Raw genomic sequence first — 12,587 nt, 5'->3', positions numbered from 1 at the left:
TAGTGGATTGACGGTGAAGAATCATTGCACTAATACAGCATGACCTTGGAACTGATTAGAAGAGTTGGTTTTTGTATGCCGAATTTCTCTACCACTTAAGGAAAACCAAACCAGCTTACAATCACCTTCCCTTCCCCTCCCCACAACAGGCACCCTGTGAGGTAGGTGGGGCTGAGAGAGTGTGACTAGCCCAAGGTCACCCAGCTGGCTTCATGTGTAGGAGCGGGGAAACAAATCCAGTTCACCAGATTAGCGTCCACCACTCATGTGGAGTGGGGAAATCAAACCCGGTTCTCCAGATCAGCCCACCGCTCCAAACCACCGCTCTTAACCATTACACCATGCTGGCTACCACTTATGCCACCCTGGCTCTCAAAAGTAATGTCCCACCGTCTCTTTTCTTTTGCAGAAGCATTTCTACGTGGTCACTGCCGCCAACAGACTAAGAAGATTCCCGAGCCTGTCTGAGAACCCAGCATAAACTGTGCCGGAAGAACACCAACGGACTGGATTGATTTTAGCAAGAGTCCCAGTTCCTCCCCATTTGACAATAAGTCCTTTTTCTTCTCCATCTCATTAGCCACAAATATGCTCAAGTGTCTGTCTTCAGGCCTAAGAGGAGAGAACGGGGCTCTGTCTCTCTTGACTGGAATCAGTTCCACTTGACAAATTATCACAGGAAAAGAAGCTTGAAATATGCCAAATATACCTTCGTTTCTCTAATTATATTTCCCCCCCTGAATGAAACTTTCATCCTGGTTGTGAACCTTAGCATATGGTGGGAGGGTATCCTTGAAGAATGGAAGGCAATTCTTATCAGGATTTTTGTTGGACTGTTCTCAAATATTCACTGTGAAAGCAGCACATAGGATACAGTGGAAGAGATTTGCTCTTCTTAGCACCTTGTTGTCCCCTAGATCAGGGGTGTCGAACACATTTGTTAAGAGGGCTGGATATGACATGTCACTTGGTCAGGCTGGCTATGCCTCGCCAGCCCAGATCGGGACGGGGTGGGGGGAGTGGCTGCCTGGGCTGGATGTTTGACATCCCTGCCCTAGATACTATAGGCTTTATCCTTGCTTTCATTTGCCCAAGCCGATCCAATGCACTACAGCAGGGTCCCCTACCCTTGTTGAGCCTGTGGGCACTATTTTGGTTGCACGACTCATTGTTTTGATCATTTGGGATATGTTGACATTGTGGACTAGCAGCATGAAAACAGAATTCAACACCGACCTCTGATATTTGCAAAAGAAAAAAGAACAAGGAATTAAAACGTACAATAAAAATTTATTATTGTTTCTCCAGAAGAGGCAAGTAAACTAAGACACGGTAGAAAGATATCAGGAAGGCAGAAGATGTAAGACAATGCAGCATATTTAAAATGTAGTCTATTGTTGTTTAAAGGCTAAAAATCTATGGGATAAAAAGTCTCCAGTGTCAAATGTCACTTTCCCTGTACACCCCTGAAGTCTTTGGAGAGTTAGAAGGGATATTTAACAGGTGGCCGGTTCTTACGTTCACATTTGAAGCCAAAATGCAGAACTTGGTTCTGATTCTAAGCCTCTTCAATGAAAGCAAGTTCCATTGAAGACAAAGAGGCTTGACTTCCGCCCAAGCGTAGTTAGAACTGTGACCCAAGACTTGCTTTCTAATCACAGGAGATGGGTATGGTTAATGTTATAGCACCGAACCCCAAATCTGGCAAGGCGCTGTAGGCTGCAGATGGAGAATCTGGTCACTCGGGAATCAGCTTGCTTAAAGCGTCAGAAACTTGAGGTACTTTGAAAAGTGTCTGTGAGGGTTTCAGCAATAAAATAAGGTGGTTTGTTCAAGTATTAAAAGGTTTGCCCAGGTAATTTGTATTGGGGGGGGGGGCAGAGTTCCAAACTTAACAGCAGACAAGTATCTCCCCTGACAGGACAATACAATCCTAGTGTGGTGGGATAGCACCCAGCTGGGGAAAGGTTCTGAGAAACCAGCGCCTTAACAAGTCTGTAGAAGTGGGCGACATGAAAACGTATTTGAAGTTAAACTCCAGAAACTGGCTCTGTGCTGACACGCTCAAATCAACCCTCGTCCTGCTGCGATTTGGCAGCGTTTTCCAGAATCCTCCGTTTCCATTCTTCGTAGTCATCTCTGGGTGCATCTGCGCTTTTTGGACGCTTGCGAGGTGTCTTGCCTTGGGCCCCGGCAACTGTCGTAGAAAATAAAAGGCACTGAAAAGACGCTCTTGCGTAGTTGCAGTCTTAAGAGCAGAAGCGACCTATCTAGCTGGCACGACCAACTGAGAACATCCTTCACTAGCTGGCCTTTCTGTCCGGTCTACATGGTGAAATCAAATGAGCAACGGAAGTGTGGAATGAGTTCAGCTTGGGCCAGCGTTTCTCAGCCAGGGCTCCCCAGAACACTAGGGTTCTGTGAGAAATTGCGATGAATAGGCTAATCATCTGTAAATCATATATAGGGGTTCCCTACAACATGACTATTATTTCAAGGGTTCTGCAAGGGTTAAAAAGTTGGTTGGGACAATTTGGGGGTGTATGTATGTTTGCTATTGGAGGAGGTTGGTTTGGTGGGTGTAAAAATTACTGATTGGGATGAGCTGAGAAAGCTTAGTTGTGTACAGATGGAGAAAATGGGTTTCTGTTCATGCTGTGGGCCTAATGGTATTTTGTCAGGGGGGGAAAAGTCAACTCAAATTTGCCCCCCCCTTCTTTACTGCCATCCCCTTGTGGAATTCGGCTTGCAAAAAAGTTGTTGTTTTGCTCAAATACTGTTTGCTTACAGTGAACCCCCTCTGTCAAAGGTCACCACAGCAGGAGCCAAGCCATACCGAAGGATGAATCAGTGTGTTGAGTGTGGGCTACTTACTGGACAAAATCTATAGAAACTGGGAAGTGGACAGAGCTTCATAAAGTTATGCATGGAGGGCAGGAAGGGGGGATTTTTCTTGAATGTAGGAGACCTAACACCACCAACTGGCTGTACAAAAAGGCTTCTTCACGCAATACACTGTTGGAATTCAGAGAAAATGGCCGCTTTGGCAATTGGACTCTCTGGCATTGAAGTCCCACCCCGCCCTCCTCAGGCTCCCCCCTAAAAAGCTCCAGGTATTTCCCAACCCGGAGTTAGCAACCATAGTGAAGTTGCTGGCACCTACCGCCTTCCTGCAAAGTCTTCTGGGGTTTCGTTGCCTCGGCTGTCAGCGGCACATTTTCTCCTTTGGAAAGAAAGGGGACAAACGCCTTACTGGGGTTGATGATACCCCAGACTTTGAAGCAACGGCTCAGCCTGCGGCATTCCCATTTGAAAGGTCTTGTAGCAATGGCAAGGAAGGGTTTTTCTCCACCAATAAGCCTCGGAGGGCTACTGCCAATCCAAGAAGGTACGGCTAAGCTCATGGACCAATGGTCTGCTTCAGTATGGGGCTTTTGAAAATAGCCTGGTGTAGAAAATAGTGTGGTGAAGTGGTTAAGAGTGGTGGACTCTAACCTGGAGAACCGGGTTTGATTCCCCACTCCTCCACATGAAGCCAGCTGGGTGTCCTTGGGCGAGTCATGACTCTCCCAGAACTCTCTCAGCCTCCACCTACCTCACAAGGTGTCTTTTGTGGGGAGGGAAAGGGAAGGCGATTGTAAGCCGGTTTGATTCTCCTTAAAAGGTAGAGAAAGTCGGCATGTAAAAACCAACTCTTCTTCTTCAACAATTCCACTGGCTTTTAGGGCTGCTGCCCCACAGCTATGGGTCTCCATCCTGCATGCACACTACTACCAGGCTGAAATCTCTTATGAAAGCCCGTTTTTCATTTGTGGTAACTTTCAGGCTTAGGATTTTACTTGGAAATTAAGCTCTGGACTGATTTTTATTGGGGTATTTCATTATGTGTTTTCATGAATACATGAAGCTGCCTTCTACTCAATCGGACCCTTGGGTCCATTGAAATCAGTATTGTCTACTCAGACCGGCAGTGGCTCTCCAGGCAGAGGTCTTTCACATCACCTACTTGCCGAGTCCCTTTAACTGGAGATGCTGGGGATTGAACCTGGGTCCTTCTGCATGCCAAGCAGATGCTCTACCACTGAGCCATGGCCCCTTTCATATGGCAACCTGCCCAGAGCTCCAAAGTAAAGCCCAGTTCAAAGTCTAAAGAAGTCACCTATGGTATGATAAGCAGAGCTCTGCTGAAAAGACCCTCTAAGTAGAGCCACTTCTTTGCTATCTTTAGCTTACACTGGGTTTCTATTCATCCATCCCAAACTGCAGGCATTCTGCATGCTCAAGCAATTTTACGATACGTCAGAGCCCAGCGTGTTGTAGCAGTTAGTGTCGTACTAAGATCTGGAAGGCCTGGGTTCGAATCCTCATTGTGCCGCAAAAGCTTGCTGGGTGACCTTGGGCCAGTCACGCCGTTAGCCTAACCTAACTCACAGGGTGGTTGTTGTGAGGATAAAACAGATGTCGGAACGATGTGAGTCGCCTTAGGGGTGCCATTGGGGAGACAAATGGGGTACAAATGAATCGATAAAACTAATAAATCTGAAAAACAAAACATTCCATAATCCAAACGGCTTATAAGTAAGGCTGCAATGAATTGATTTTTAAGTGCTTTTGATTAACCGGACAGCAATTTTTAAAATAAAAATCTTAAATGTAACTGCTTAAAAAAAAATCTATGGGTGGCAGACACGTTCTTGGAACACACATTCCTTCTTTCATCTCACTCGGGAGGAAATATTTCTTCTGACAACATACCTGAACGTCATCTAAAAAACAAAAATAGGCTTGTTTTTCTTTGAAACGCAAGAGCAAATCTACGCAGATGCAACTCTGATACAATTACTTGCCTACGATATACTGAATCAAACAATAGCCTTGCTTATAAGATGTCACCTATCTGAAGCTACATTTTGTTGTTGCGCGCATTGGAAACTGGGGTTGGGGCCAGGAGGGTTGAAATACATACGGCTGATCTGCTTGCTTATCTTCTCCAGCTGGCTGCAAAGGCGGTCGAAAATGGCTTTCTTCACACCAGATGTGGCCACCATTTTGCTCTTATCCACTTTCAGCTTCAAGCATCTGCCAACAAAAAGCGAGGGGATTTTTCTTTAAAGGATGCAATCATCTTAGGCCATTTAAACCATGTGCTCTACATGGCTACCCACCTAAAACTAGAAGAAGAGTTGGTTTTTATATGCCGACTTTCTCTACCACTTAAGGAAGAATCAAACCAGCTTACAATCACTTTTCCTTCCCCTCTACACAACAGACACCCGGTGAGATAGGTGGGGCTAAGAAAGCTCTAACAGAGCTGTGACTAACACAAGGTCACCCAGCTGGCTTCATGTATAGGAGTGGGGAAACAAATCCAGTTCACCAGATTAGCCTCCGCCGCTCATGTGGAGGAGTGTGGAATCAAACCCGGTTCTCCAGATCAGAGTCCACCACTCCAAACCACCACTCTTAACCACTACACCACGCTGGCTAAGACCAGAACTAACTCTTACACCTTGCTTATGCCGTGTAAAGAATGACAATGGGCACCCGGTGCTTCTGGCCTGTTAATCTTTGTGTCATAAACACGAGATAAAAAACTAAGAAAGAAAATGAGAAAAAGCCAAGGGAGATGGTCAAGCTCATTCTGAAGATTCGTTCCGGGGTGCAAAGAAGCATCAGGAACTTTCCCTTCCTCCTGCCTCTAGTTTTTGGGGAAGGATGCCCCCCCGCCCCGTGGCGAGATGATAACCCCTGGACAGTGCTACAAGAGAGGGGTTGGCGTGCTGGGGGAGGTTTTGTGGTTCTAAGCTCAACGCCCAAGCTGTGCGGACCCAAGACTCAGTGCCAGACTGGTGCGACCATTATAGAGTGTTGGACTATGACCGGGGAGACCCAGGTTCAAATCCCTGCTTCTCTGCTGGGTTACTCTGGACAAATTGCTCCGATTATAAAAGATTGGATAGGGCCCTACAGGAAGACCTTATCAAATCCGGTAACAGGGAGGCTGATAGTTGAGCAGGCAGCTGGTTTATAAACTCTGGTTCCCTGACTCAGATCTCTTTCACAAGGGCTCGTTAAACTGATTTGGCTTCTGAAGGCAAATAGATTTTTAAAAAACGTCTTACTCGCCTTAACTATAAAATGCAGTTAACAAAGCTTTAATCTGGGTTGGCCTTACAGAGGAATTCCATTCTCTGACTGGCTGTGTAGTTGTTCTACCGGTAAGATTGAGATTACTGACCATGTATTATTATTCTGGGAGCGATGGGCTTCACTAAGAGAATTGTGGATTACCCGTTTTGAGAAACTATCAACTTGCTCTCGAGCCAAAGGTCGTCTCTTTTCTCCTAGCTGATATTTGTCAAGAAACTACTAGATCTGTAACTAAGGTACTAAATAACTAAACGACTCAGAAGATCCTGACAGAAGTTGCAGAATGCTCTTGGCGTATGGCATATGGTGGAATTACCTGGCGTGTATGTGGCTGAGGAACTAAATTTCACAAGGAGCCTTTTTAATCGCAAACTAACGCGAGTCCTTTATTATAAGGAACTCCATTCTAGACAGACAGAGATAGGATTCTAATCTAACTAGGGGATGGAGATGCAGGAAGTGTTGAGGATTAAAAGCAAAAGGAATATCCCTCTGCGTTTAAAGAGCCAGCGTGGTGTAGTGGTTAAGAGCAGCGGACTCTAATCTGGAGAACCAGGTTTGATTCCCCACTCCTCCACATGAGCAGCAGACTCTAATCTGGAGAACCGGGTTGGTTCCCCCACTCCTCCACATGAAGCCAGCTGGGTGGCCTTGGGCCAGTCACAGTTCTCTCTGAGCTCACTCAGCCCCACCTACCTCACAGGGTGTCTGTTGTGGGGAGAGGAAGGGAAGGAGATTGTAAACCGGTTTGATTCTACTTAAAAGGTAGAGAAAATCGGCATATAAAAACAAACTCTTCTTCTTCTAAATTGGTTAGATCTAGTGTTGTACCTTGATATATGGAGCACTGGCTGTAGACTACGTAGGCTATGCTTCTTGTACTATCTGGGCTTCCCCGTTCCAAGGATCCTACCTGCTTACTGTAAATGTTTAAATGTTCCCAAATGTGGAATACTTTTCTCCAAGGCCAGATTAAATGCACTACCACTGGGGCAGTTAGCAGACAGGTTTCCAGGGACCCCTTTTTCTGAATAGTTTGTGATAGCAAATCAGGGAATTTGGACAGTGTTGGGCATTTTTAATTGACTGTAAAAAGTATTGATCTTGCCAGATCTGGAGATGCAGGAAGCATGTCCTGCTCTCATGGTAGCAAGAGGGAGAAGAGAGACAGAAAAGGTGTTAGGCGGAAGAAAGGAAGACTCCCTGAAAGCATCAATCTACACATCAAAGGGATAGCATCAGAGCAATGGAAAGCATGCAAATCTCCTGACCCATCTAATTCTCTGGTTCTCTGTAGTCTCCCTCTGAAGTCAGAGGCTAAGAGACAGCACTAAGGTCCTTCACTTCTAACAGATCCCACCACCAGTCTGCTTATCATAAATGAGTACCAGCAAAACCCTTTTGGTACCAATCCCAGCAGGGAGAAATGGAAAAGCGGTCAACTTTTACCTGCAAGCGGTCAACAGTGCGGCTGTTGTGAATAAGGGTTTGGACAAGTCGAGATCAGTCTGCTGAGATCCAGGCAAGCCGGATTCATACCTGAAATGACAAACCTGCGTTCTGAGACTGCGGTCGTTTGGACATGCCTTCAGAGGCCTAAGCGACACATGCCTTGGCTTAGAAACCTCCTAATTTCAGAACTTTTATTTGCCCCGTCAAGGTCCTAGCTGACCCAGATCTTAACTGGAGATGCCAAAGACTGAGCTCAGCAGAATACATCTTAAGTTCCGAATGCTCTTGATAAGACGCCAATCTGTTTTTCTACACCCCCAAAACAGGCAAGAGAATGTATGCAATCCGCCAAGGGAGCAAAACATGTGCAGAACTGCAACCGCCCCCCCACCCAAGAAACAGGAAGTTATACCCCAGGAAACTGAGAATGCGGAAGAGTCTCTTGTATGCCCAAAAGACAAAATCTAAGCGTTCCATTCCCTTGACTCTTAACAAGCAGTTCAATTTAAACAATGCATTAAAAAAAATCAAGCAATTGAACCACCCAGAAATCCAATCACCACTACCCAAATCTAAGAAGAAGGATTCATATTTCTTATTAGTGAAGTTTGAGCTACACAACTTACTTCAACATCCCTTACCTCTGCAATATTTTGGAGGCCATGTTCACTGCCTCCAGGCAGCCGAACTGAACGGCCAAGTCTCGGATGCCAATGTTGGAACGTACGCCAAGCAGGCTTTCAAATGACCTCAAGCAGCTCTGGTAAGCGGCCTTGTTCAAACCGGAAAGTTTCACCACGTAGCTCTTCCGGAGAAAGGAAAGCAAATAAATGAACGACACTTAGGTTTCTTCCAGGTTGTGAACAGCAACGGGCCTGGTCCACTAGGGCGAGTTGCAGTTTCCTTCAGGTGATCACACAACAAAGTTTAATAAAATATGGATTATCCCCCCCCAATCTGAACCTAAGATTATTTCTACGGGGCGGGCAGTTTAATATCTCTTTTTGTAGACTATCAATTTGCATGAGGTTGTACTACTACATTGTAAGCATAGCTCACTTTTACGGGAACAGGTCATCGAACCCCTACTGACAGATTGCCCTGGTGGCACTGATAAGGAGCTAGTTCGATTTCTTTTAAGTGATATTTATCCCCAGGTTACTGCAGGGGTTGCTAGCTTCCTGGGATTTATATTAAACTTTTAACTTTTAATGTTGTAAAGAAGATCTTCGTCAAAAGTTTATAAATCTCCTTTTAACCTCAATATGTGCTTTTTTTTGCCAAATAAAGGTGATTTGAATTTGCATGAGGGAAGTTTCCTTCCAAGTCAATTGGTTATTGCAGGCTTGTTCTCTACAGCGGAATGCCATTCCTGAAACCAGGCTAGGTGATTTTTAGCTTTAGAGAGAGAAGGCAGAACGCACCAGTTCCATACCAGTCGTATGCATTCGGCAGAGAGCAGTTCTTGCCACCAAGCCTACTTCTCCCAGATTTTTCCACTATCCAAGCTCTGGTTCTTCCACTATCCAAACTCTGGTTCTTTCACTATCCAAGCTCTGGTAATTCTTTTAATGGTAAGAGCAACAGAGCATACAACCTATCACTTGACAATGCAGCCTGCCTCCGAGGAACACTCTCCTCATGTTAAAAGACTTCTAGTGCCCATGGGGAAGCCAAGAAAACTTGCACAATTCTGGAAGATGCACTCGGTTTAGCACCGGCATCAAAGAATTCTGTCTTCACACAGAAGCAGATTAAATTGGAAGGCAGACAGGACAAAATATAATTTAAAGAAAAAGCTTACTTTGTCCACGGGGTGTTTCATGAAGCTCGCAGCTAAGTCCAGGCAGATCACTGCATTGCTTGTGGCCGTCATCTGAACCAGCAAGGTGGCACATTTCACTTGAGAGAGCCGCAGGTATTCCTCGGCTTTGCTGCCAGTGCACAAAGAGAAGAGGTTATCAGCCCCTGCGTCATGACCCTGGTATTCCTTGGTAGTTCCCCATCCAAATATTGACCAAGGCTGACTCTGCTTGGCTTCTGAGATGGGATGTGAATGGCGAGCCTGGGGCTATCCAGTTCAGGGCCTTTGAGGGCTAGTAATGCTCCCCCGCCATGGGTCTCCCCCCCATATATGTGTGTGTGTCGGGGGGGTGTGAGTGTTGGCATTTTTTAACCTTCTAATGCTTTTGATTCACATGAGCAACCGATAGCACAAAATGACTCCCATTACAGACCACTGAAATTAACAGAATTGTTGGAATCAACAGTTTTAGAGTGGCGCAGAGATGTAAAGCTTCCAGAAATTTTGAAACACCCTAAGAGAAAAAACATTTCTCTTCCTGGAAGAAAAACAAAAACAAAACGGAACATTTGGGGAAAACTGAAATATACACGTAATGATGCCTTTCTTACAAAGCCTACACTTATTTTGCAGCTTTAATAGCACAAAGGCATTATGGATAACGTCGTTAGAATATACAATTGTACTAACTGGGGATATTTATATTAATTTAAATGTGCAAATGCCTTAGTTATCTATAAGCAAAATTGCAAATATATCCAATACTTGACAGCTGCAAACCTCCTGCACCTTTTGTTTCTTTAACACACATATCTTATTTTTAGCCATCTGTCAGGTAGGCAAAAATAAATGTTGAAAACAGAAAACAAATTTTGCAGCAAAGTGTTTTTGGGACTGAGACAGTGACAATAAGACTAGCAACCTATTTGTAGAATTTACATTCGATAGCCAATGTCGAACTCTTCAATAAGGTACTGTCATCATACACAAGAGCGGACAAAAGTAATCATGTATAAATAAAATACCCCTGAAAATATTTTATATTTCTACGGTACACATGGCATCATTCGTTAACCTTTTCTGTTTTCATACTACCCACTTTGAACCCTTGGTCTTAAAATAAAGCAGTCATTCAAAAACAGAAGCCACTTCATTGCTTTTTAAAAATTATCCCCCAAATTTCTAATTTTTCCACTGAAAAAAATGCCCTAAAAATCTTCCAGTGCTTTCACATCTTTAGACTGGATTGATTCTGTAGAGATCTGGGTGGGATATTAATCTAGTCAATAATAATAATATTATTTGTCTACAACTCAACAAGGGCGTTGTGATACCAATCAAAACTGTCCAAACCAGCATACCTTGACATTTTAACCTTATGGCGTCAACTGGCCCTGGATCTCCATTGCTGACCTTTGCTTTTATCTTGGAAATTAGATGGATGCCAACAAAGGTTTTAAAATTAGCTCAGCCAACCTAGTGATGCACCCAACTGAAGACACCCTAGCAAGCACATCAGGTGACTCACAAGAAGTTCAAACAAGCAAACAAAGCCACAAATGGGATCAGGCAGTTGTGTGTGTGTGTTAAGTGCCATCAAGTCGCTTTCGACTCATGGCGACCCTATGAATCAATGTCCTCCAAAATGTCCTATCTTTGACAGCCTTGCTCAGATCTTGCAAATTGAGGGCTGTGGCTTCCTTTATTGAGTCCATCCATCTCTTGTTGGGTCTTCCTCTTTTCCTGCTGCCCTCAACTTTTCCTAGCATGACTGTCTTTTCCAGTGACTCTTGTCGTCTCAATGAATTGACCAAAATACGATAGCCTCAGTTTTGTCATTTTAGCTTCTAGGGTCAGTTCAGGCTTGATTTGATCTATAACCCACTGATTTGATCAGGCAGTTACTGATAAGTAAATTCCAAATAAGAAGACCTGAGATAAGCAGCTAATAGAATGAACTTAATGTTCACCACCTATGCATTTTCTTTCCACCCTTCCTCCAGAGACGTCCGCTGACGGCCACCAGGTCTGTTATCTCCATATAACGAATCAAGGGCAGAGAGAAGAGGAGTTGGTTTTTATATCCTGACTTTCTCTACCACTTAAGGAAGAATCAAACCGGCTTACACTCACCTTTCCTTCCCCACAACAGACACCCTGTGAGGTAGGTGAGGTTGAGAGAGTGTGACTAGCCCAAGGTCACCCAGCTGGCTTTGTGTGCAGGAGTGGGGAAACAAATACAGTTCACCAGATTAACCTCTGCCGCTCACGTGGAGGAGTGGGGAATCGAACACAGTTCTCCAGATCAGAGTCCACGGCTCCAAACCACTACACCACGATGGCTCTCAAGGGCTACGAAACCGTGATGGCTGCATGGAACCTCCATGGGAAGGCACAGTCTACCTCTGAGCAATCAATTCTTGGGAAGTGGCAAATCGGGATAACCAAAGGGGGACCCTGCTTTCCTGCCTTGGGTGGGCTTCCTGCTTGAGTGGCCACGTGCCCGTGGACTATATTTTGTATAATAAAAAAGAGGAAAAATTATAATATACATAAAACAAAACACGGGTGAAGGTCACTTTTTAGGTGGGTGGAGGGGAAAGGGTATCTTTGTTTAACTCTAAATATTAGTAATTATGAATGTATTGATTATGATATATGAATACCCTTTTATACTTTTTTGTATTTTTTTTCTTTTTTTATTGTATTTGTTTAAATTTATGTTTTGTTAAAAATTTTTAATAAAAATTTATATCTAAAAAAAAGAAAACATATAAAATACAAAAATGCATTCTAACGATGGCTTCGAATCCCTTACCTGATAACTCCGGGCGTAGCGACGCCCATCCTGGCTGCCAAGCGCTGGATCACCGCGTGCTCCATGGACACCTCCGCCGAAACCGAGCCGCTTCAAAGGCGGGACGGCGGAAACTGAGCCGGTTCCCGCGCGTGCGCGCGCGCGCACCCGCCGCCGCATAGAACGTCGCCAACCTCTCAATGGTCACAACCACGCCCTCTTCGAACGCCAGTCCCGCCGGCCACGCCCCCTCTCCGAACGCCGAGAAATTTCCCCCCCTCGCTTTCCCTCGTTCCAGAACGCGACGCGCACTCGCGGGAGAGGAGGAGAAGGGAGGGACCGGCTGCGTCAGCGGGTGGGGTGGGGGGAAGGAGAGGGGAGCAG

At 45.0% G+C, this 12,587-nt stretch overlaps 2 protein-coding genes across 2 annotated transcripts in view; one reads left to right on the top strand and one right to left on the bottom strand.

The window, feature by feature from the left end:
- The window catches only part of MYLK3 (myosin light chain kinase 3), a 31,181-nt gene extending 30,700 nt beyond the window's left edge, over positions 1 to 481 (top strand). Inside the window, exon 13 of the mRNA XM_056862581.1 lies at positions 410 to 481. Within this exon, the coding sequence (XP_056718559.1) occupies positions 410 to 481 (72 nt within the window). The remainder of the gene's footprint in view (positions 1 to 409) is intronic.
- A 1,588-nt stretch (positions 482 to 2,069) lies between these two features.
- ORC6 (origin recognition complex subunit 6) lies at positions 2,070 to 12,290 on the bottom strand. Its single transcript, XM_056862372.1, has 7 exons — positions 12,225 to 12,290; positions 9,407 to 9,536; positions 8,244 to 8,407; positions 7,600 to 7,689; positions 4,967 to 5,079; positions 3,164 to 3,223; positions 2,070 to 2,197 (listed from the first exon to the last, which is right to left on the bottom strand). Exons 1-7 carry the CDS (start codon positions 12,287 to 12,289, stop codon positions 2,070 to 2,072), a joined length of 750 nt encoding a protein of 249 aa, XP_056718350.1. The 5' UTR covers position 12,290.
- Positions 12,291 to 12,587: the final 297 nt, after the last annotated feature.

The sequence above is a fragment of the Euleptes europaea genome, chromosome 17, assembly GCF_029931775.1.
Source record: "Euleptes europaea isolate rEulEur1 chromosome 17, rEulEur1.hap1, whole genome shotgun sequence".
In the NCBI taxonomy this organism is placed as follows: domain Eukaryota; kingdom Metazoa; phylum Chordata; class Lepidosauria; order Squamata; family Sphaerodactylidae; genus Euleptes; species Euleptes europaea.
The sequence above is the reverse complement of the archived record's forward strand: the minus strand, read 5'-3'. Positions and strand labels throughout refer to the sequence as shown.